This window comes from Stegodyphus dumicola, chromosome 10 (assembly GCF_044657685.1).
Source record: "Stegodyphus dumicola isolate Sdum_Otavi_A_Nest chromosome 10, ASM4465768v1".
Taxonomy (NCBI): Eukaryota; Metazoa; Arthropoda; class Arachnida; order Araneae; family Eresidae; genus Stegodyphus; species Stegodyphus dumicola.
The window spans coordinates 99,950,134-99,976,534 of NC_140777.1; the positions used below are offsets into that span (position 1 = coordinate 99,950,134).

At 32.7% G+C, this 26,401-nt stretch overlaps 1 protein-coding gene across 2 annotated transcripts in view; it reads left to right on the forward strand.

Annotated features, from left to right (window-relative positions):
* The window catches only part of LOC118202291 (plexin domain-containing protein 2-like), a 76,663-nt gene that overhangs the window by 34,169 nt on the left and 16,093 nt on the right, over positions 1 to 26,401 (forward strand). For both annotated transcript variants that reach the window (XM_085825314.1, XM_085825315.1), the window contains exons 4-7: positions 10,590 to 10,659; positions 11,994 to 12,116; positions 12,877 to 12,930; positions 16,180 to 16,244. In XM_085825314.1, the coding sequence (XP_085681440.1) occupies positions 10,590 to 10,659; positions 11,994 to 12,116; positions 12,877 to 12,930; positions 16,180 to 16,244 (312 nt within the window). The remainder of the gene's footprint in view (positions 1 to 10,589; positions 10,660 to 11,993; positions 12,117 to 12,876; positions 12,931 to 16,179; positions 16,245 to 26,401) is intronic.

Sequence of the window (26,401 nt, forward strand, 5' to 3'; positions counted from 1 at the left end):
CTCTTCATAAGTCAAAATTTGAGTTCCAACACATTTCTTTAGATGCAGCTTCATAGATCTAACAGCTGCCTCCCATATACCACCATGATGTGGAGCAGCTGGCGGGTTGAATATCCACCTTATGTTTTCATTTGCTAACCACCTTTGAAATTCTGAGGTTGACTGGACAGATGAAACTGCTTCCTTGAGGATTTTATTTGAACCTATAAAATTAGTTCCACAATCACTTCTTATTTCTTGAGGTTTTCCTCTCCTCGAAGCAAATCGTTTTAGAGCAGCTAGGAATGCTTCACCTGATAAGTCGCTAGCAATCTCTAAATGGATAGCCTTTGTAGCTAAACAAACAAAAATACAGATATAACATTTAATTGGTCTTATACCTCTTCCCCTTTTCATTTTCACAGAAAATGGGCCGGCATAATCAACGCCAACCTTTGAAAAGGTTCTACTTGGAATCACTCTACTTGCAGGTAGTTCTCCCATTAATTGAATAGATGTTACTGCTCGTACTCTGCAACATTTTATGCATTTCCAAATGCATCTTTTAATTTCATTCTTTGCACTTATTATCCAGTATTTCTGTCTTATTGCAGCTAACATTAAATGCAACCCTCCGTGTAAATGTTTTTCGTGATAATGCTGTATCATTAATTTTGTGAAGTCATTATTATTTGGCAATATAATGGGATGTTTACTTTCTCTGGTAATTTCTGCGTTTCTTAATCTACCTCCTACTCTTAAAATTTCATTTTCATCTAGAAATGGATTAAGTGAAATGATTTTGCTTTTAGTTTTAATGGGTTGTTCTGTCTTTAAAGCCTTAATTTCTTCTGAAAATTCATTAAGTTGAACATTTCTTATAATAAATTCTGAAGCCTTCCGTAACTCATAGGCGGTAAGAACAACAGATTGCTTTTCACGAGCGGATTTACAGTTGTTCACGAAGCGCAGAACATAAGCCATTATTCCCAGTATTTTGGTTAAATTTCCGTACAGTTCAAGATTTAGTAACGGTTCTGTAGATTCCACAAGTGTTTTCAAAGTAACACATTTACGTTCTTCACTAACGTTTTGCAAGTCAGCTTAGGTATTCATTTCGTTTATGTGATGTCGAATATCTACTTCTGAAAGCCAGGGTGGCCCAGAAAACCAATCACTATCATTAATTAGAGCTTCAGCGTCCATCCCCCTCGTAAGTTTATCAGCAGTGTTTGTCTTCCCACTGCAAAAGTACCAGTTGTTTAAAATTGTTTTCTCCTTGATTTCTACCACACGATTTCTAACAAATTGTTTCCACTCTTTGGCAGATCCCTTGATCCAGTGAATGCAAATTTGGGAATCAGTCCAGTAAAATATATTTCCCTCATCCAACTTCGGAAATATCGATTGCAAATATGAAACTAATCTTGCAAAAATTAATGTTCCCAAAAGTTCAAGCCTAGGGAGTGTTACCCTTTTTAATGGAGTCAAACGGGATTTCGACATTATGAAACTTGTTTTACATTTATTTTTCTTCTTAAATCTAAAATATGCTAAAGCACCATAACACTTGGGACTGGCATCAGAAAATATGTGAACTTCTATAAACTTCCAACACATATCACTGAAGTACTGTCTGGGAATTTCGAAAAACTTTATTTTTTCAACTTCCTTTAACCATTTCTGAAATATGAATTTTGTATCAAGAGGAACATTTTCGTCCCATTGAATACCCTTTTCCCACATAGTTTGCATTAAGAGTTTAATTCGAACAGTAAATGGATTCATAATTCCTAAGGGATCAAAGAGCATACCACATGCTGCTAAAATGATGCGTTTAGTTACTTTGAGATTTTGTAACTTCTCAAACTGAGATACATCTATTTCAAATTATCATTGACATTGTCCCAGATAAGACCTAAAACTTTCAACGGTACCAAAGAGTCTTCAGATGTTTCACGAGAGTCAGTTCCATTAAGTTTCCATAGTTCATTCAGCTCAGGTGAGTTTGAAACCCATCTACGTAGATTCATACTGGCCTCGCTAAGAATGAAAATCATGTCCTTGCTTAAATGTGAGGCCTTTGCTACATTAACTGTCCCAGAAATTAAATCATCTACATAAAGCTCTTTTAACATACTGCATGCCTCTTCGTAGGCATCTTCATACTTTTTTTAATGCAGTCTTATTGTAGCTGTTAATAAATAAGGTGAGCACTTGACCCCGAAAGGAACTCGATTGTGTTGGAGAACTTGTAAGTTGGGATTACTGTGATCGAGATTTGACCCTTCCTCACTTATCCACAAAAAATTTTAAAAATCCCTGTCTTCTTTAGCTAAGCCTACCTCTAAAAATGCACGCTGAATGTCGGCACAAAATGCAATTGAATGTACCCTGAATTTAATGATAATCTTTAGCAAATCAGGATTTAAATTAGGTCCGCTTTCCAAACAATCTTTAAGTGATAAATTTCCCTTACTTTTAGAAGAAGCGTCAAAAACTATTCTAACCTTTGTAGAATCCTTCTGCTCGCGCACTACCGCGTGATGAGGCATGTAATACCTTGTTTCCAAATTACCATTTAAATACGTATCTACCCTTTCCACTATACCATCTCTCAAGTGTTCATTAATTATCTCATTATATTTTAAATATACCTCGCTATTTTTCTGAAACTTATTATTTAAAAATTGTAAGCGCTTTTTCACGATTTCATAATTGTTATTTAAACCTTCAACACCCTCTTTCCACAATAATCGAGTTTCATACCTTTTATTCTTGTAAGTTGTATTTCGTTCAAATGACTCTAAAATTTCTTTATCTGATAGAGATATTTCTTTATCCGAACTTATCCCAATTGCTTCTAATTCCCATAATTTTTTAACTCTTTCATAATCTAAGTCCTCATTTACAATGGTTATATGATTAACTCTTGCGTCCTTACACTTTGATCCTTCGTCCTTGCCTTGAATCACAAAAACCGAAAGTGCTTTCTGTTGCGATTAATTTTTTACAAATCTTCACGTTTTGTTCTCCTAAAATTTCCCAAATATAATTCGAACCTATTAACACTTGAATTTCGTCACTCGTACCAGCATCTGCTAATTCTATTCCCTTCTCAAATGCCATCTTTTGTATCCACCGAGAAGGAACTTTTACTTGACCTAGTGTCATAGAATCAATGACTATTGCGTTAATTTTTATCTTTTTACTGGGATGGCTTACATTTTGCAATACAATTTCTACGATATCATACAAGCGCTCTTTTGCATCTTTGCATCCAAATGTGAAAATAATAAGCGCTTCTTTATTAATAATTTTCAACTCCAGTGAATCAACCACTTCTCATAAGATGAATGACTTTGTTGACCCTGAATCTAGCATACAACGTAATACCTTTTCGTTCCCCCCTTTACACCTAACTGTTGCCAAAAACGTCTGTAAAAGAACGGAAGTAGGTAGTTTAATTTTGTTATTATTTTCATTACATAAGAGCGAAAGAGAAGCTTCAGGGATTGGCGTTTGTTTTGTCTGATTGGAAGTATCTGTCTCTAAACCTATCGATGCGGTGTCACAAATTAAGGAATTATGTAAACCTTGGACATTGCACAGTCTGCATTTTTCATCTTCATGAGCACAGAAATGCCTTGGATGCCCTTTCGAAAAGCAAATAAAACATAAACCTCGATCCATTAATGCCTTTCGGCGAGTCTTTAAATCAAGTGCGCAATCATGATTCATATGACAAGCAGATAAACAAAATATGCAGACATTTGGATTCTCTTTCTTAGGTGGGGTAGAGAACTTTCGATTTGGATTAAAATGTGATTTTTGAAAGTATTTAGAGGGAGTTTCGTTTTGACTAGTTAATACCGAGGCACCTTGCTTATTCATACTGTAATCATTTCTTTTAGAATGCATGTAAGATTTATTTTGATAACCTTGATGGGAACTTTTGTTTCGTATTGATGTTTCATTTACATCAAAATTCTTAGAACGTGCTAACATCATTGATGTTTCCCTACATTCCACTTCCGTTTTCAAGAACGTTAGTAGTTCATTAACATCGAAATTTTGTTTATCACTTCTTTTCCTAGTGAATTCTAGAGTTAAATTCTCGGGTATTAACTTTAACAAAATAGGGGATAATAAATGTCCATAAGAACCACTAGTAACATTTAAAGAATTTAAATTCCTTATTTGTATTTCTATATCGTCATAAAGCTTCCTCAAAGAAGCCGTATTTCCGGAATATTTTACAGGTTCTAAACTCAACAATTTATTCATATGCGCATTAATTAGCAGGTCATCTCTGCCGAAACGGTTTTTTAGTATATCAACAGCCACCGTATAGTTTTCACTAGTAAATGTTAATCCACTAATAGCATTTAAAGCTAAACCTCCCAAAAGCGATTTTAAATAACAAAACTTGTCAACCGAACTGAGACTTTTGTTTTGGTGAATGGAATTACTAAACTGATTCCAGAATTCAAGCCAAGAACAAGGATCACCGTAATATTTTGTAATCGTTAATTTTGGCAATTTTAAAGTATTAACTTCACAAGTTTTCAACTTCGGAGATATAGTTTCCTCACTAGAATTTCTAGATTCAACTTTACATGCGTTTTTTCTTAATTTTTCCTGAATTTTACATTTAAAACTTATAATTTTTCCTGATATTCCTGCGCGGAAATTACTTCTGTTTCTAACCCCTGTTCCGTAATTATAAGTTTTTCAATCTGAGAATCGTATTGTTTCAACAACTGCGATTTTTCAAGTAACATTTCGAGTAATTCTTTTAATTTCTCATCCGCGGTTTCACCCTCTTCTAACAATGCAGAATCTATTTTACTCATCAACTTAGTAGTTAAGTTACGCGTCACCGTACGCAACTTCTTTGCCTTATTCGTAGCCTCCATTTTACCATTAGATTCTATCAACTATAATAATCAACAAGATTTTTATTCAACAATTCTATTCAAAACTGGAAAAATGAAAAAGGGCCTACCTCGAATTTCTTCGCGCTAAATCCTGGCTTTTCAGTCATGAACTCACTACTTTTCTTCATCCATTCTTCATCTCCACAAATCACGTCCGGGTCACCAAAAAAAATGTACGTATCCAAATGATCAGAAGGTTGTTGATGCTTGTTCCTTGATCTACTGCACCAAGATATTTTACTGTACATTTATTTGCAATTTATTTACAAGTCGTATGCCACCTGGCATATTTGCAAGCGTTATGCCTCCTGGCATGTACATGATAGACATATTCTGCCACCTGGCATGTGAATTGATACATCAATTCACATGCCAGGTGGCTAGTTTTCTGCCACCTGACAGATACGATGCAATTACCTCAATTAGCGGTAATACGCCGACATTTTGGCGTGTCCGCTTCCCTTACGTTCTGTAACGCAACTAACTCTTTGTGCGGTGCGTCCTCTGGGCACAAATCACCGCAATCACCGAGGAGGCCAAAACAGAAGGTTCATACTGATGATCAAGACAAGACAGCATTTGTGTGTCTCTTCGGAACATATTGTTTCTTACAAATGCCCTTTGGTCTTCGGAATGCCCCAGCAACATTCCAGAGATTGATAGACCGTTTTCGCCATGGACTTGAGAACATCCTAACCCTCATCTATCTGGACGACATAATCGTGTTGTCAGAATCATTCGAGAAACACCTTTGTGATCTCAAAGCTGTTTTCGAAAGGCTTTTGCTCTTTAAACTGCACGCAAACAGAGAGAAATGCCACATCGCTTCTTCTCGTGTGAAATATTTGGGATTTTGGATTACACAAAAAGGAATCGAAGTTGATCCAGAAAAAGTTTCCTCCATCCAGAGAATTCTACCTCCCAAAAACATCAAGGAACTCCAGTCCTTTCTTCAAACATGTTCTTGGTTTAGACGATATATACAAAACTTCCCGGAAATATCACGACCTCTTAGTGATTTGACGAAGAAGAAAGTCCAATGGGAATGGGATTTCAACCAGCAAAAAGCATTTGAAACTCTAAAAAACTGCCTTATAACATTTCCTGTGTTGAAACAAGCAAATGGAACTCAACCGTATATTCTTCGAACAGATGCAAGCAGTTATGCTCTTGGAGCAGTTTTACTTCAAGGGGAAGGGTCTAAAAAGCACCCTATCGAATATGCCAGCCGACTGCTTTCTCCGGCTGAGCGAAACTATTCGACGACTGAACGAGAAGCCCTTGCTGTAGTCTGGGCCCTGAAGATATTTCGTGGTTACGTAGAAGGATCAGAAGTAACTAAAGCATCCAATCATCAACCTCTAAAATGGCTTTTGAACCTTAAGTCTCCAACCGGAAGACTTGCTAGATGGATGCTTGAAATTTAGTCTTTCAACCTGAAAGTACGATACATTCCTGGAAAGGCAAATGTCATCGCTGACATGCTGTCCTGTCCAAGCGCCGAATATGAAGTTTCACCTTGCGAGATTTCAAATATATCTGTGGTGGACACGCCCACAAGAAGTCCAAAAGACATCCGTGAATCTCAACTTAAAGATGAAAACTTTAAAAAGATTATAGAAAGTTTCGAATCCACTCAGAGAACTGAAGAATGTGCCAACTGGACTGAACGGGGATTCTTAATGCATCAAGGTGCTCTCTACCGATATGTCCCTGACTCTGATTCAGAAGAGGCCCAGTTAGTAATTCCAGCTGCCGAGCGTGAATCAATCATGCGAAAGCACCATGATGACCCAATGGCTGGACATTATGGAAAGGAAGGAACATTCCAACAAATTGCCAGACCTTATTATTGGACTGGTATGAAAAAATACATATCCGACTATGTGAAATGCTCTCCTGAGTGCAACCGCTACAAGGCTACCAACCAAAAGCCAGCTGAACTGCTAAGAACTCCTGTCTATTCTCAACGTTTTAAGATCATATCTATTCATTTGTTTGGACCACTGACAAAAACTGACACTGGAAAACAATGGATCTTCATTGTCGAAGACTGTGCTACGCGATGGATTGAATTATTTCCTCTTGCTCAAGCTACAGCACGCGACTGCACTATAACCCTCATCGAAGAAGTATTCATGCGGCATGGTATACCATGAAGAATCATCAGCGATAACGGCACCCAGTTTATCAGTGCAGTCATGCAACAGGTTTGCTGTACATTAAATATCAATCAATACTTGATACCAGTTTACTTTCCTCAGTCAAATCCTGTCGAACGGAAAAATAGAGACTTAAAACCTCGTCTTGCAATCCTAGTAAGAGATATGCATGACAACTGGCATTCCAAACTCGCAGTTATTCGCTTCGCTATGAATACGGCCGTCTGTGACACTACAGGCCATACACCAGCATTCCTAATGTTTGGAAAAGAGCTGAGGACTGTCGACAACGTTGTTCACGATTTCAAAGCTGTGGTTGAAAATGATAACTTTGTTCCTTAAATCACCCCTTATCTTAAACGATTAGCAACTATTACAAAGGACATACGAGAGCATATCGAAATAAAGCAAGATCAACGTAAAAAGCAATATGATAAAGGAAGGCGAAAAGTGTTTTATTCACCAGGTGATAAGGTATGGGTCAATTTACATCCCGTTAGCAATGCAAAAAACAAAAAGACTTCAAAGTTCATACCAAAGCATGACGGTTGGTAATGACACAGAAATCACCTACTTCCTATATTATTTCAAGCCTTCATAAACCATCAGAACCCTTAGGAGTGTACCATATGTCTGCACTAACACCTTTCAAGGACTCGTCCACTTCTCCCATTCTTCCGCTCAGGAAGAGAGGTAGACCACCAAAAGTTACTTCTCGTTCCCGAAATAATCAAGAACTTGTGTTTCCGGACAGTGCTCCAAAGAGAGGTCTCTAGCCCAGTAAACAAAAAAAAAAAAAAAAAACTGAGACTAGAGACAATGTCTCCTTGCCAGGACATCGGCGGAGCCAGAGGGGGAGTTTGTAACCAATCCCGTAACATAAACTGTTGGACTAACTGTGACAACAAGGCTGCCCGCTGGTGAGTAGCCAGAGAAGTACTTCAGTAAAAGCCCTGGCTCCCACTTGATAGGTTGTATCAGACTGTTGCTCTGTAATTTTTCTTAAAGTTAAATGTAATGTCCGTGTGTAACTTAAACCTGTTAATAAATATTTGTTACACTATACCGGACTCTTCTATGACCCTATCTAAAACAACCCCTTTACACATGTTATATTTGAAAATTAAATACAGAACAAAATTAAAAGTGGATCCTAATTTACAGTTAAAATTAAAATAAAACCAGACATAAAGAAATTGATCTATCTTAAACAGGCCCAAATTTCACACTATAATTTTAGAATTAAAGTATTATATATTAATTTTGATAATTAAAGTGGTAAAAAAATTTTAATCTAATACCTTTTTATGTGTAACCATATGGCAGCAAAGTCATGCGGGTGGACTTCTCACCCTTTTCTTACCTTTTTATGTGTTCATATTTAATACAAATAACCAATATGTTGTGCAAATGGCAATATACGAGGGTTGGAACTTTAATAGTGGCAACTATTTATTTACAAGGAATACAAAAGTGATTCATGTCACCATATTTTACAGTCCTTCAATATAGTCGCCAGCATTGTGTACAACTCGTTTCCAACGATGTAGAAGTCGCAGAATACCTGTAGCAGCACCTGTTTTGTTGATAGTTTGAATGGACCGGTCTACTGCCGCAAGAATCTCAGGAACAGTTTTGAAGCGAGTGCCACGAAGTGGTTCCTTCATCTTAGGAATTAAGTCATCAGTCACAAGGGCTTAGATCTGGGGAGTATGGTGGATGGTAAAGCACTGCCCAGCCCCATCGCTTGAACAATCAGTCGCAACTTGTGCTGCATGCGGCCGAGCATTGTCATGCAAAATGAGAGGAGCGTTCTGCAGAAAGTGTCGCCGTTTTTTTTTTTCTCAAAGCTGGTCGGAGATTGTGCTCCAAAAACGAGCAGTAATACTGCGCAGTGACGGTCTGCTGTGGGGGAACGGTATGCGTTAGGATGACACCATCACAGTCGTACACGAGAATCACCATAACTTTCACATTGCTGGGGTTCTGACGAAATTTCGAACGTTGTGGTGACCCTTCAGTTCTGGCTGGTACGATCAGGCCCAAGTCTCATCCAGCATAATGATACGGCGTAAAAAAGCATCTCCTTCGCGCTCATAGCGCTCCAGGTGGGTTCGGGCACCATCGTATCGTAGCCGTTTCTGCATGTCCGTCAATTGATGTGGAACCCATCGTGAAGCAGTTTTTATCATGGACAGGCGTTCCTTCAGAATGTGCAACACAGTCGTATGCGTAATCCTGTTTGTCTGGCCAGCTGACGAATCGTTTGGCGGCAATCACTGTCCATTAGTGCGGCAACAGCTTGCACGTCTGCATCGCTGACACTCGGATGACCTGGCCGCATTTTTCAGCTGCGTTGCCACTATTAAAGTTCCAACCCTCGTATATATATATATATTAAATATTTCTATTGAGAAATTGAAAAATAATCATCGTAAAATATAGTGGTGGTACTAAATTTTTTTCAATTTTTGTTTAGATGGTACACGTTAATTAAATGGTAGAAAACTGCTATACTAGATTATTTTTTTAAGTATCCTTGGTTAAAAGAGTGCCCAAAGAAAGAAAGAAGGGGGGAAGAAAAAATCCTGAAAAATTATTGAGTATTAAAACTTATGTTGGAAAATGCTGAATTAAAATTAAAAGGAGGACTTGCTCATAATAAAGAAAAATTTGTGTCTTAGAAAAAGGCAAATTTTTGTGTATTTAATTTCATTCCCACACTCAATTCAATACAGTGCTATATTTTAATTAATTTGTCAGTCTTTTTTAATTGCTGTTCACATGCAGCTCATTTCCTGGTTTAAATTTTATATATTTGATAGTGATTTTACACCATGCATCCATACATCATCTAAATGACTATATAAAAACCACATTTTCATTAGTGTATAAAACTATATAAAGTACATATGCATAAAATATCTAAAATATTTTTTTCCAGTCAAATTTTAGGATTTTTAATAATGTTTTTTTTTTTTTTTTTTTTTTTTTTTTTTTGGGTAATAATGTAGTATGCAATCTATTCCTTTTGTTATTTAATTATTTACCAGATGGCGTTACTAAAATGCTGTTTTTAAATATGAAAATAAATACAAAAAATTAAGAATACATAGATGAAAATGATGTAGTTGAGTTACTGAATAACCTGTCAAATTTTTAACTTCATTAAATTTAAATTCCCTCCAATTTTAGGGAACAAAAGCCCAGAGTCATGCTCAAAAGGGCCATGAGTTCTACGAGTTGTTCAGCTATATATAATGAATTTTGCAGTCCAAAAAAATAGACATCACTTCTATTAATAGATCTCTATCATACTTCTGCATCCAAATTTGAATAGCTTCATAACTAAAGAATTCAGTAGCTTTCATATTTGAATCTGCAACAAAATGGCAGAGAAAAGAAGTGATTAAAACAACAACTAGTTTTAGGGGGCCATCTAAAAAATAATTATAAGTAATAAAGATGGTAGATCGCATACTACATCAATACCGTTTTTCCTTTACAGACTGTTGAGTTATCGTTTGATTTTCCTTTCTATGGAAGTTTGCTAAGAAATGTTACCATTGCAACTGGAGGTAAGCAAGAGTCGGTCAAAGTAAATTATTAATTTCTGAAGTACAGTTATTGTATTTATTCATTATATTTTTCTTCCTGTCTTTCTCCCTGAGAATGTGTTATGCATACAAAAAGATGTTGCTGCTATAAAGGCTTTTGTTTTGACCCCCTACATCCCCCCAAAACTCACTTTGAATAAAAGATGCAATTTTTTTTTAATCTCTTCAGAATAATTCACTGATATTATCTTACATATTTAAAATGTAAAATAGTCTGACATATAAGACAACCCTCTATTTTCTATCGGCCCCACTAGGAAAATAATTTTTTTTTTTTTTTTTTTTTTTTTTTTTGGGTCAAAAGATTCTTTGTGAAAACGTCTCTCATCATACACCAATAGCCTAATAGCTTATGTATATGATCATTTTGTTTTCAGAACCCAAATATTGCTTTATAATAGAAAGAAGTTGACTACAAGTACTCTTATGAATATAAAATACATTATTTTTATGCTTTTATTATTTTATTTTTAGTTTGATAAATTAAATGAGGAAAATATTGTTTTGCTTTTTAAAAAACAACTTTTGTCGGAAAGCAGTTACAAAACTTTTTTTTATTGCGCTCTTCACCGTTAGGCACTACACGGAGAAAGAGAGATGCTTGTAGAGGACTTTTTAAGGGAAACTGGCTCATATCCATATAACACATGGGGAAAATGCCCATGCAGCCAGCCTGTTTACTGGGACTTACCTAGACCCAGACCTAACTACTAGTGTTTGGTGGCTTTTACCCCTCAGCTACGGGTAGGCAGTTGTAAAAATTTGTGAAACTGTTTTATTGACAAACTTTTTAAATTAGAAAGTTTTAAAAATCTTTAAATTGTATGATTACTATTTATTTAAAATCGTTGAACATTATGTATGTATTATAATTTCTGAAATTAGAATAGAATTGCTGGAAATTAGTAGTTATATTTTCAATTGATAATTTGGAAATATTATTAAATTGTTTATAAAAAAATGTTCTAAAAATCCTTTGTGTGTGAAATATAATATTGTTAACATTCTTTGCTTTAGCATTGAATTTCTATGGAAAAATCGGGTCTATTTCCCCAGACACGAATTAACTTAAATAAAATCATACAGGAAATTTCTCAAAACTGTTGCTTACTGTTTTTTAATGTTGCAAAAGATATTTTATAGGTAAAAATAATTTGCTAATATGTTAATCTGTGAATAATGTATTCTCCTTGTGAATTAAAAGTTACTTTTATGAAAATATTTATTTTAAACATATTATTTCAACATTTTATATGAAATCTTTTTAAATATGTTTCTCTCTATATTCTAAATAGGTTTCTTATATACTGGTGATTACTTGCACAACTGGATTGCTGCTACTCAGTATATAGCACCTTTGATGGCTAACTTTGATACCAGTCTTTCAACAGAATCTGAGATCAAGTATGCTGACAGAAGTATGTTGCATAATATTTTGTATTTAATAAAATTTAACGAGCATTTTCATAGAAACTTTGTAAACTGTTCTGATAAACCTGTTTACCTTTATACTTTGACAATTTGCTGTAGCACATATATGGTATCGGGCGTAGCTAGAGGGGGGCAAGGGGGGCATCTGTCCCTGGGCGCAAAATCCAAGGGGCGCCAAACTATGTTACGACATTTTAGAATTAAATGTTTTCCATCCTTTGCAAGCAGTAGGGGGTGCGAAATCTTCAGTTGTCCCTGGGCGCTGAAAACCCTAGCTACGACTCTGTATGGTATATTACTCCATCTGACTAATTTAATACTGAAAATTTTTATCAGACTGTGTGCGAAAAAACAGTGATCAAATTTAATTTTGTTCACAAAAGAAAACAGAAAGGAAAACAAATGTGTTCATTCAGAAAACCGTGTCTTGTTGAAAATATAATTTTATTATGGGGAGAAAGTAGGAATAACTTTTTTTTAAACTTAGTGTATCACTTTTTTAACATAACTCTCTCTTTCTTTTTTTTTAAATTTGTAAATATAAAGCAATTTTTTTCATCCATCATTGAAGTTATGATATAATAATGTTCTGTTCTTCCTCTCTGTCTTCTTTTTAATATATAATTATATATATTTTTAACTTACAAAATGTTTTGTAACAGTAGTTTAGGAAGTCAGACATATGTCAATCAACATATTTAATGTGACTTTTAAATGTTTCTGTACTAGTTTCTTCTTCAATTGCAGGTACATCATTTGTTGTTCAGTGGAACAAAGTTTTTATTCAAGGCAGAATGAATGGTAGGAGCATGTCTTAATATCATATTTTGGTAAACAGTAAAAATGGTTATTTTTCACAACTAATAAAAACACGTTTGCATTAAATGTTTGTATTTCTTTTTGGTCAGTTGTATAAATTATTTCATAAAAGCTAATTCTGCGTAATAATACATCATAATTTTATGCAGTAGTATATTGAGAGAATTACTAATTAGGAAATAATGGGAATATTGTGCATTATCTATTTCTTTAATGCTTCTAAATTTTGTGACATTTCTGATTTCTTCCAAGTATTCAGTTTAACCATTTAATTTATTTGCAATCATTTATTGAGGTAAATTTCTTTGCAAAATAAGAAATAAATTTTGAGTTTCCTACTCACCTGGAAAATCCTAAAAAATCAGGGAAAGTATAAACATTTAAGGAAGATCAAGGAAATTTTGAAACTTTTTCCAGAAAGTCGGGGAAATTTTAAAAATTACAGATCACTCCTCAGAGATAATAAAAAGTTCCCTTTATAGAATACTTTATAGAATGTGCATTGTAAATGGGGTACAATAAACAAAAATTTATTTTCTTAAAAAAGAAATTAAATGAAGAGTTAGAGCTGTTGTAATTTTAACAACCCTATGCTTTCCTCTCAACTTATTAATGAGTTGTTCTTCATTCTTCATTTTACAAATGTAACTGTTCTGTTACCATTATCTGAAGAAGTAAAGTTACCTTTAAAAATAAATTGAGATAAAAAATCTGTATTGTTGCATGAATGCAGGTTTGTAGTAGATTGAATGCACACATGTCTGATGATATGTTGATAAAATTTATTTTGTCAAAAGAAACTCTTCAGAGTTCTGGAACATGCCAAAGAAATACTCATGCATTTTATCACAGAGTACAATTTGTCATTACTCTTCAAACTGCTAAGAATGCTTAACGCAGTGCAGTGCAAAGAGTGTCTAAAGAGAAAGCTAACCCTGATATCTCAGTTCATGAGGAAGTGACAATTCACAATAGCAGCAACAACTAACTAAATGACTGACTGTGGATGCTCTCTCTCCAGCCTTTTATAGTTTTCAACCATCCGTTGAGATATTTCTAGTATTTTTTTTCTTCTCCAAATTACTAGAAAGCAATATGGGTGTGAAATTATGGTTACATCTGACATAGTGGTCAATTACTTTTATTTAATTTCAATACATATTATGGTGATACACAGATTGAACCCAAATATTGCCAAATTTGGTGATTTTAAGCGATTTCTCGCTAAATTTGGTGACAAAAATAAGTTGCCAAAACCGTTGTCAGCTTGGCAATATTACCTAAGTCACTTTCAACTAACAACTCAGAAACTGATGCTGTATCCAGTCTTATATAGTTTTCTCCCACCCACTGAGAAATTTCTGGGTTGGGTATGGTTACAGCTACATAAAGTATCAATTATTCATTTACAATACCTATTACAGTTATACAAGGAGTGGAACAAAATGTCACTAGATGGTCGCCAATTTTGGCATTTTCTCACCAAATTTGGTAACAAAAATTAGTTGCTAAACGCATCGCCATCTTGGTTATATCTCGCCAATTAACTAAGATAGCAATTTACTTTATGTTAAATAGACTTGCCTTTGTATTCTTATTTTTCCAGCAGAACATAATCTCTTTCGATTTTTCATATTCCATAATATAGAAAAATATAATAATTTCACTAAAATTATCTATCTATGTACAAAATTCATAACATTATGCTGTGATGTTGCACATTATAATAAATAACTATTAACTAAACCCTTTTTTTTTTTTTAATCCAGCATAATTCTAAGTTCCTCATTTTTATTTTGAAATACAAATGGAAACTATGGCTATTTTATTGAGTGGTTTTAATTTATATTTTATAACGTGTAGTTTTTTCATTCGCAATAATAAATAAGAAAATGAAATTTTTGAAATGTTCAAGTTGAAATTTTACTAGAGACGCTGAATTTTTAAAGCAGGAACTGGTGTATTTGAAACAGCATAATTCTAGAAAGTACCATTTGCTATGCAAAGTAAAAGGTAAAAGTTGTATTTATACATTTTCCTCATATAATATTTTTGGCTGCTTGTTTTCCTTCTTTTATTTTTATTATTTCAAAGACAAAAGAAATTACATTATACATACATTATAATGTCATTTATAGTGAATTATAATTGACATTATAATGAATTATATTACATTATTCCGGACGTCCATTATCCGGAATGATCTATAATCCGGACCTCAAAGCCACAAACTTTTTTTTTTTTTTTTTTTTTTTTTTTGTATGCTTTACGCATGCGCGTATTGTGTTTACGCATGCGTGTTAAATGTATAACAGACAATATAAGCTAGGCTAAAATTATTTTTACTGATTCTAAGGTATTTCAGTTAATGTTGCAAATTGCACTGTTCCTTAATCTTCTAATTGGATCCAGCTTATTATTTTTTGCAGACTGTTAGAGCAATTTTATAAAAATTAAGCTTTAACTTTTGATTATGTCAAAAAGAATTTCCAGCTACAAAAAATGGATAAAGGCATATCCATCTCAAAATTATGCGAGGAGAATGCCATTGGAAAGTCAACTGTATATGACATAAGCAAAAAGAAAAAGGAACTTTTTGAATTTTTTGTGGAAGCATCTTAAACAACTTACACTGAAAAAAATGTTTAATGAACTAAACAAATAAATATTAAGCGTTTTTTTTTTTTTTTTTTTTTTTTTTTTTAATGTAAATTTTGATACCCTTTAGATTATAATTGCTCTTTATTTCATAAATTACGGTTTCATATTTTTAATTGTATAATTTCTGCATGCCATCTTACCAGATTTAAATTGATGATCTATAACCTGGAAAAACCCCTAATCCGGAATCGCCAAAGTCCCGACAAGTCCGGATTATGGACTTTGTACTGTATCTATTATCTCAGTTCTGATTCTTTTTAAATTGTAAAATGTACTGATGTTATTTCAAATAATAATGAATTCTGAATTTAAATTTAAGAATTCTTATTTATTTTGTTAAATAATTTATAATTTTCTTTCTATATTACTTTTATGTGATACTTTTGTTTTAAAATGAGAAAATATATTTATTTGCACGTTGAAATTAAGCGGTGTAGTAAAAAATTATTGGTGCTTAGTGAATGTATTTTTTGTGTTATTTTCTCTTTACATTTGACTTTCTTAATTACCTTTTATGCAAAAAACTGTATGTATGGGAGGAAAATTAGTAACTTAACATTTCCTATTTAGATGGTGCATTTACTTTCCAAGTTGTTTTGAAGCAGAATGGGGACATAGTATTTGGATATAAAGATGTGAGTTGCATTGTATTGTACCCGTAATTTTTTTTTTTTTTTTTTCCTAATGTTTTCTAATATATCTGAATCATAAAAATTTCTTTGTGTACTTCTCACAACAAAAGAAGCATCTTCACTGCATAGGAATTTTTTTATGCAGATCACCAACAATTTTTGTGAGAAATCTGAACATATATTTAAAATGTATAATAATCTTGAAATATATCAATTTGTATGCACAGTTAACTCAATTTAAAGTTAAATAATACATCAGAGGATATCAACATGAGTTACTGCTGAGAATTTAATGTGTAAATTCTCTTAGCCTTGCATTGAAAATTAGGTAACACTTAAAAAAAATAAATAAATAAATAATAAAAAAGCTTTATAGAACTTTATAGAAATGTGTTTTCTAAATTTGAAATCTTTCTAAAAATAGTTTTTCCAATACCAATTATTTATCCATTTTGTTATAAATGTATTAACTGAATAGCTTGTTGATTGTGTGTAAAAATATGCTATTTGATATGGATAGAAACATTTTTAGGTATGCAAATAAACATTGTGAAATATTTTACTTGTAATTCATGAAATAAATACTAATAGTTTCTTTCATTTTATTATCTTTCACTTATTCTGGGAAAATGTGCATTGTTTATAAACTTAATGCATTCATTTGTTGGTTCTACTTTCATCTTCAATGCAAAACAAGAAAATTAATATATTACTAATTATTTAAGCTAAGATAAATTTACTTTTGTTTCAAGCTTCTGGACGAGATTAAAACATAATCTAGGATAATTTTAAGGTAAGTTTTAAAAATTTCTTTCAATTCACATACCTGTGTGAAAACATATGGGGAAGTGTAGTATATGTTTTAGTGTATTGATGCTAAAAGAATCATCTCATAGCTGCCAGGTCTTTTGGTTTTACAAGGAGACTTGTAGCTTTACATCGCATCCTGATAAATTGGTTTTTATTTTTTTAGCTTTAACTTTCTGAGCAGCAAGACTAGCTTTATCCAGTCATAATATTTTTTTGTCACTCTGCACATATTAGTTTATAATTTAAGATATTTTTCTTTCATATTTTCTTTAATAATGTAAATGTCATCTTAGAATGTAAGTTTTTGAAAATAAAGACTAAAGAGTAATTACACAAATTTAGCTAATAAATGATGTTTAAATACAGGTTTTAATGGCTGATTCAAAATACCATACCACTCAGAGGGCTAAGGGAAATGTCTCCCAGCAATAAGAGAAAGTCAGTGCATTTATTAAACTTAACTTGTGTCAGTTCCTAGTGATTTCTAGCATAATTTTTCTTATTAAACTTCATTTGTTTGGAATTGTCTTAATCTATTATAGACATTTATAAAACTTTTTATGAAGATTCACCCAATATTTAATCCATTAATATCTGCATTTAGCTTTGTTTTACATCAATAAAATGTACATTACTAAATTAATCTACATATTTAAAAGGGCATTGATCGATAAATCTTTTCTTTTCACTCAGGATTTTCCCAGTATAAAAGTGTAAGAAAATTGCAAAATCAAATTTAGTAAAGAACATTAAATTTAGGATATCTATTGAAAATATCCTGGAAGTTTCAGACTTTTTCTATTTCAAGTTTGGCAGCTATGTTATCCCTAATTTAATAGGTTTTAAATTTCCCTTTTAACCCTTTGCAACACGCATATTTAAAATATATTTTAATCTTTAAAAAAATGCCTTAGAATAAGTCAGATGGACTTACTTAAGTGCCTTTAAGGCTTGAAAAAAATTCTGCGCTTTTATTTTTTACGGGGCAAGGTGGGATACCGTTTGTTCCACCATGCCACTAGCACATGTCTTATAGCATATTGGTGTATAGCAGGAAAAAAAAATCATATATGGAATGAATAAACAAAATAAAGCGTGCATTCTAAAATATTCATAATAAACACACTAAAATGCATTTTGTACTTATTGCATATATGCATGACTTGTAAAATTTTGCATATGCACTTTTTGCATACATATATTTAATATTTTTAAATTTTAGGAACAAAAGAAAATATTTTCTTGAATATTATTTTAAGATTAAAATTTGATACTAAATAAAATATTAAAATTGGCACTTGATTCAAAAACATTTATATATGATTAAAATTGAAAAAAAAGTCATTTTTCATGAAACTTTAAAAAACATGTTGTTTCATTCTTTTGTAAGCATGGAAGCACTTCACATGTTTCACACATCCAAAATGTTCGTCGTTCTTCTTTCGATGTGCTGCAATATGCACATGTTCTCCTGCTCGTTCTCTTTGGCATGTGAATTACATTTTTTAGTCTCTTTTCTGGTTGTACGAACGGGTTTTTAGTTTTTATTTGAACTGGGGATTTCAGTTTTCTTTTCAGCTCTTTCTTGCCTGCAAGTGCCATTAGACCTTCTATAAATGAGAGAAGAAAATCTTTCATTGTTTTTACATCCTGATCGGAACATCATGAACAAACTTTACTATACTCGCATCTAAAAAGTAAAAAAAAAAGAAGAAGAAAATCATGTGCCTTCATTTCTTGCTTTTGCGATCTATTTCATATAGTATTTTCAGTTGATCAATCAGTCGACATATCCCATATTCTTATTATATGAAATAATGCTGTTTGGGCACAGTACTTTTTTTGTCTTTCCATCTCGTTCTTTTCTATTAATTTCTTTCATTTCAGTTTCCTTTTCCAAGTAAGACAGGATAGAAACAGATCTTTTATCCTTCCATTTTATGCAATAAATTGAATCATCACTAACTGAAAAGTCTATATATTCTCTTGACATACATTTGTCTTTTAAATTTTTGAGTAGATACTTCCGATTCATATTTAGAGTGCCACATAGATGGCAGCCACATGCATAGATGGGTCTGTGTCTTTAAAAAGCGAAACAAATTATAACTACTTCCCTTTCTTCTTCAGCAATAAATTCAACCTCAGTTATTCTCTCCTGGATTTCAATTTCATCTGAATCAGAACTTACATCTGAAGCATATGAGTCGCAATCAGATGGCAGTTCAGCAAAAAAATCCAAAGCTTCCTGAGTTTTTAATTTTTTTCTAGACATTTTAGCACATCAGAGCATACAACGGATGTAAAAACGCGCGCAATCACGAAAAAAGTAGATGGAAAAAAGAAAAAATAATCGTGAGTGCTGCCATCTATTGAGCGAAAATTCAAGTGTGTGGTGGGACAAATTTTAACCCACTTATTTCAACTGCAAAATTAATGTTATAAAATATTGAAACCAATTAAGATTTTTGAAAATAAAATACCTTTGAATATTAAAAAGAATCATACATATCATAAATTGTATACCAAAAATTTTAAAATATTGAAAAATGCGAGATACATGGATATCACTCTTGTGATCCTATTTTGAATATTTTCTGCTTATAAACTTAAGCTGTGGTATAGTAGTAACATCTACTGAGAAAAATAATAACTAAAATAGATTATTTTTAAAATATTAGAAAATATCTAACGGGAAACTGCTAACTGAGAAAATAAATATTAATTAGGTGGGACATATATTGACCCACCATGCCGCAAAGGGTTAAAGGTTTGTGACATGTAAGAACTGATATTCATGACTATGTAAACTAATGGTAACATGTGAAAAATTGTCATAATCAATATTTAATGGCTAGGTATGCCAGTTGATTTTATGTAAATGAGGGGTTTTCAAAAAATGGCAAACCTAAACTCAACATATAAACTGTACTGCCAGTATTGTCAAACCGGTAAAACAATCAAAGAACCAAATAAACTAATTAACCAAATTTTTAAAAAAAATGGGCAGCTGGCTCCAAACTTGTCCTCCTAGAGAAGATTATCTGGCCTTGCCAGCAGGGTCACCTCGACCTTTATTCTGAATAGATTCAACATAATAGCTAGATTAAAATATGATGCAATTAAAAATGTTGGTTTAACAATTTTCTGAATCGAGATTTTCCATCTTTCTAGAACATTAAATCACTGGTTCATTTAAATTAATCAATTTTACAAAATTTTTAACATAAATTCACACTTTTGAAACCCATTATTGGTTATTACATAATTTTTCTGAGTAAATTAGTGTAAATATACAATTCAACTTTGTTGCAATTTTAGAAATTTACTACATAATCAAACTACTTCAAAATATTCATATCCAATTAGATTATTTACAATATTTATAATTCCTAACCTGGATAAATGCTATTATACTTTAATATATAAATACTTGAAGTTTGCTTTTGAGGTATTTTTAAAATTTTCTTTTCTAATAGAGACTGTCTGTATGCATTCTCGCAAATAATGTATAGTCTGCATTTTGTGCTTCACAACCTCACTTACATTTTTCTTATTAAACTTCATTTCATTTTTTATTTTCTTTGTGTGAAATCTCTTTAAATATTCTGGACTTCGTCCATGACTTGTCAGTGCTTGATTTATTATTTTGTCACTAGACAGCCTTGTTGTCATAACTTTAGAAAAAATCCAAAATAATTTTCTTCCAGTGTTATCATTATCCCATCGGTCTTGCCATTTTTTCATTATTTCTTTTTGCAATAATGTTTTTATGTATTCTATTGAGATGGTGGAAAAAATATCTATATTATCGTTCTTAGTTGCTTCCTTCGCAGTGTTGTGTGCATTTCCTAGCATTTCTGAGTGACCTTTAACCCAATTAATTTTCAAATTATGCTTTTCCATAAATTCTACAGATTTATTTCTTACTTCAATTACTTTTTTAAAAAGACATTTTCTAGAATTCATTGCTTTCAACACACTTTGAGAGTCTTTGAAGATTGAAACAAAACAATTTGCCAAATTATTTTCATTTATCCATATATCAGCCCATTCTAAAGCTTTTTTAAAGGCTGATAATTCAGCCTGAAAAACTGTACTTTTTTCATTAAGTCTGTATCCCTTATCTTCACATTCCTATTCATTATAATAAGCCATAAAGACAGCTCCTGCATTTTCGTCCATCACCGAGCCATTAGTGAATATCTCTAAATCACGTTTTTGTGGGATTTTTCTTTCCTATATTATATTCTTTATTTTTTCAGAATGATAATAATATTTATCTTCTTTTATATCTATAATTTTGTGATTGACAACCATATCACCATAAATTAAATCTTTTTCCATATGTCTGAACTTCCAAGTCTGCCTTCAAATCCACAGGTATAGCTCCTAGAACTTGTATACTTCTTGTTGATACTGTTTTATAGCATGATAGATAGCAGTGCTATTCTTTGGATCTGTGATAATTTAACTCTTTTTCTTTCCTGTTCCACCACATGGGAGCTCCATATAAGATACTTTCTTTTCCTCTTTTATACAACTCTTTGAGTATGCTTTTATTTTTATAATTATCTTCATATATAAATCTATGTAATTTATTAAAAATTTTATAAACCTTCGACTTAACATTTGTCAAATATGCAATCCAGCTAAGGTTTGTGTCCATAATTATTCTCAAATATTTTATAGAGGCTTTACCAATAATATTTCTCTCTTTCCATGTTACTGAAGGTAGATGAACTAGCGTCACTTTCTTTGGAAAAGTTATCATGGATATTTTATCTTCACTAATTTCCAACTTATGCTGCTCGACATTGAAAATGCAACACCAAGAAGGAGTGATCAGTAAGTGATGAAATTTGGAAAAAAGGCAAGGCCAGCAAGCAGCAATAAGTGATCTTTATTTCAAAATTATAGTCAGAATACAGAACTAGAACGGCATTGGCTCAGTAGGATGTAGGACCACCGCTGACAGCGATGCATGAAGAAACACTTCTAGCCATAGAGTCAATAAGAGTGCAGATAGTATCCTGAGGGATGGCTCTCCATTCCCTTTCAACCATTTGCCACAGTTCGTCTTCTGAACAAGGCAGGGGCAAAATCTGCAAACGTCGTCCAATCACATTCCACACATGTTAGATTGGTGACAGGTCAGGAGAGTAGGGTGGCCAGGGAAGCATCTGTATACCTTGCAGAGCATGTTGGCAGATGCAAGCACTGTGTGGTCGGGCATTATCCTGCTGAAAAAATGTCGACGCCATTCACGTATGAAGCAATTGTCACTGGATAAACAGAAGCATGACTCATCTGAGAACATGACGTTTCACCATTCTGTCATCCACATCACTCCAGTCCAGCACCATTCTAAGCGTTGGCGTCAATGGCAGTCTTCTTAACGGATGCCATGAGTGAAGGCCACATTCAACCAATTGATGAGAAATGGTTCTGGTCGACACAGGAACATCCAGGGTATCTTGCACATGCTCCAGAATCACGGTACAAGTGACTTGCGGGATTGCCGCAGCTTGTCGGCATATGCGTCGATCCACGTGTGCCGACGTCACTCTGGCTGCACCTGCACCCCTCCTTTTTCCCACATTTCCTTGTTCCAACCATGTTTGCTATAGCCGATGCACCATGCTCGCATCCATGTGGGTATCAGCTGCGATTTGACGTAAGGACCAACCCGCCCTTCTCAGTCCGATCACCATACCCCTTGTAAAATCGTCTATCTGCTGGAAGTGTCTTCGTTGGCAGGGGCTTGGGCATTCTCTCCTATTATACGTATCCTCCGGGACAAAAACCAACTTTCTTTGATAATTTGTCTGGCAGAAATAACGACACGAATATTGCCTATTCCACACGTTCCTTCCCTTATACCTTACCTCACGTGCGTCGGAGAGCTGCGCATTTCACATCATTCTCATAACTCAGTGACATGCGTCTACTCTAAAATTTGCATAAATTTCTGACTACTCCTTCTTGGTGTTGCATTTTCAACGTCGAGCAGTGTATTTTCTTCACTGCACTTGGAAAAAATATCCAAACCTTTTCTCGCTTCTTCCTGTATAACTAATTATAAATTTTCTCTATATTTATTCCATCTCTGTTATATATTATTTTTTGATTTTCTAAATAGCTAGAAATAATTTTATACAAATTTATTGGGCATTTTAATCTGAGTAGATTCAACTTTATGCTTGGCCTCCATAGTTCATTAAAAGCATTTCTAATATCTACTAATATCAGTGCAGTATGTAAATTATTCCTTTTATTTTCTTCCACAATTCTTTTTACATTTTCAATTGCTAATATTGTATCTTTTCTAGACATGAATCTATACTGGTTTTCATTCATTAATTTATTGCTTTTCAAATGAAAACATAATCTATCATTAATCAGCTTGTCCAAAACTTTTCCAAAAGAAGACAGAAAGCAATATAGGTCTATATGCCCAAGGATTAGTTGGATTTTTTCCTGGTTTTGAAAATAGAATTAAGCAGGTAGCTTTCCAAACTTAAGAAAATATCCCTCTTCTAAACATCTGTTAACCCTCCACGTATGGCAGCAGCGATTTCCATGGGATACGAAATCCGTCTCACAATACGAGTTGCGTGAAAATAGCGTGCATAAGTTTATTTCTCTTATTTTCAATATGGATCCCGCTTTTTCTCTTGTGTAGGCTAAGAATATTATAATTTTTATATTTTACATTTTGTTTTCCAACTAGATGACACTACAGCTTTATAGCATTGTAAGGGAATACTGTTTTTTACGTTACACAATTTCTTCATTCTGTTGTAATGAAATCTATATCGAAATACCTGCTAACCTAATGAGATTGTCATTGGTCTTATCTGCATAGCAACTGGCTGTTATGATGCAATTAAATACAATATTTACTGGCTTGAGGGAAAAAGCTTAACCCATGTCATACCAAGCATTGAAAAAATTAATATTTTTTTATAAATTCTTAAGTATGTGTTTCTCTAAGTCTATGTATACATATAAAACCAAAAACTTCAAATTTTTATTAGTTTGATCAATACAGCATGTCCTAAAAATAGGACAAGGGTATAATCTACCGCTAATCATTCTTACTTGGGAATGGGAGAAAGCATCTTAAGCATAGTTCAGCATTACATTTTTTACAGGTAATTGTTAATTTTGCTGCACAGGTTTTTAGCTAGCTTCTTCTTTGTCTGTCTTCTGGGATTTTTCACAATAACATGTTCATTTTGAAGTTTATATAGAAAATCTTCATGAGCCTGTTAAACACTCAGTTTTCTTGAAGTAGAAAGTCCAAAACAGGCCTGTTATAGTCAAAGGACAAGGAGAAAAGTGGGCACTCTGAAATTATGAGACTAATGTTTGAGAAAGAGATAGTTTCTATTTAATTTTCAAGTATATTGTTGCAAAATAAAACTTGCGGTTGTCACCGAAACATACCCAAACTGGCAAGAGATGACAAACAATGTGTAACCAGTGGCTACTCTGAACAGCAAGGGTGGACCATGCAGAGATCTAAAGACAAGCATTTACTCTAAAATGGGGAAGGTAATGCTGGTACAATTGTACTATAGCTGGCATTAAAGGAAATAATTTTCCTGGTACAAAAATTGTACCGCCAGCTTTAAAAAGTTAATATTTAGTTGTTGGTATATTTGAATTATAAAGTGTATCTAACAAAAAAACTTACAGGTACCAAATTTTAGATATGTTAGCATATGTTTTACATAAATATTTTTTATTTTGTTTAAAAAAATTCTGGCCCATGGTACTGCTTTCAGGTCACGCATTTGGCCTGCATGCAAATTTGAGTTTGAGACCTTTGCTCTACTTTATAGATCATTTGCCATTATGAGTCATTACATAACTACCAGTTTACTAATTTAATAGGATTAAGACTGATCCAACGCAAATTAAATGCCAATACCTTGCTTGCTGACAAAATTCTTCAATGCTAAAAAAGATGCCATTATGTGAATAATAAATAAAAAGTAAAGAACAAACTTGACTTTTGGCTGAGATAGTATGTCTTTCTGTCCGATTTCGTTGGTATAGAACAGGGGCTCTGATCCATGGGGGAATTCCCTTTGGGAAGGAATTTCATACTTTTAGAAGGGTGCAGTCAGGCTTTTATTTAGCTGTTAAATATTTAGTTTATGAATATAAGAAAATAGTTTTATTCAATTTTTGATATTTATCAGCATCTATTGTTTAATTTATAAAACATGCTAAAAATAATCTAAATATACATATATATATACTAGCAGCTTCGCTGCCAGCCTTCGTCTGGCTTTTAAATGTATCAGAAAAATGGCTGAAGGGAACACCAAGTGTTAAATTTAAAAACTGCTTAAAATTTTACTCCGCAGAACAACTTCATAAAAAAAAGTTATACTTATAACAAAATTACAATGAAATAAGCAATACCCCTTAATACAAATATTAATTATCCTAATAAATAAATTAACTAACTTCCCTTTTCAAAATCTTAAGAACTCAAATGGTATAAAGGAGGTTAAAAACTTTGTTTCCTAAAAAAATCACTCAAAACTTTTCAATATCTCAAAGACAGTGAAATGTGTAATAAATAACATAAAAGAATACAAAAACAAAAAATTCTGAAAAGCAAAGTATAATTAATGCTATTTTATCTTATTTTTTCAAGAGAAAAAAATTACAATGAAATAAGATATATCCCTTAATACAAATATTAATGATCATAATAAAAAAAATTAACCAACTTTCCATTGAAGGAAAAAAATCATTCAGAACTTTTCAATATCTTATAGTGAAATAAGCAAAAAATAACATGAAAGAAACTCAAAAACAAAAAAATTCCACACAGAATTTTACTCTGCAGAACATTTTTATCAAAAAGAAAAAAAAATCAATAAAAATGTATTATATATATAAAAAAATGACAATGAAATATGCCAATCTCTTAAAACCAGTGACATAAGAAATCCGATGAAAAATTGTTGCCAAACCCATATTTCTAAAAGAATGAAACTATTCAAAATGATGCGATTTCATCAAAAATCTATCAACAACAATAAGAAAGGAAAATTGTTGCCAAAATCACATTTTTAAAGATGTGAGATGTGAGAAGTGTACTCGGAAGTTTCATTTAAAAAAATTTTTTTTTAATACAAAAATTATCATTTTTCCAAAATTCTTTTTGTAAAAGCAGTCGCAAGGATGAAAGTGTAATGTGTCCAAAAATCAAAGGAAAGTAAACTTTTTTAGAAAAAATCCCGTTGAAAAGGTGTTAAGCTCGCTTTGTTAAATAAATTTGTATTTAATCGATTTATTGAAACAAAAAATTTATTTTAAGTTCG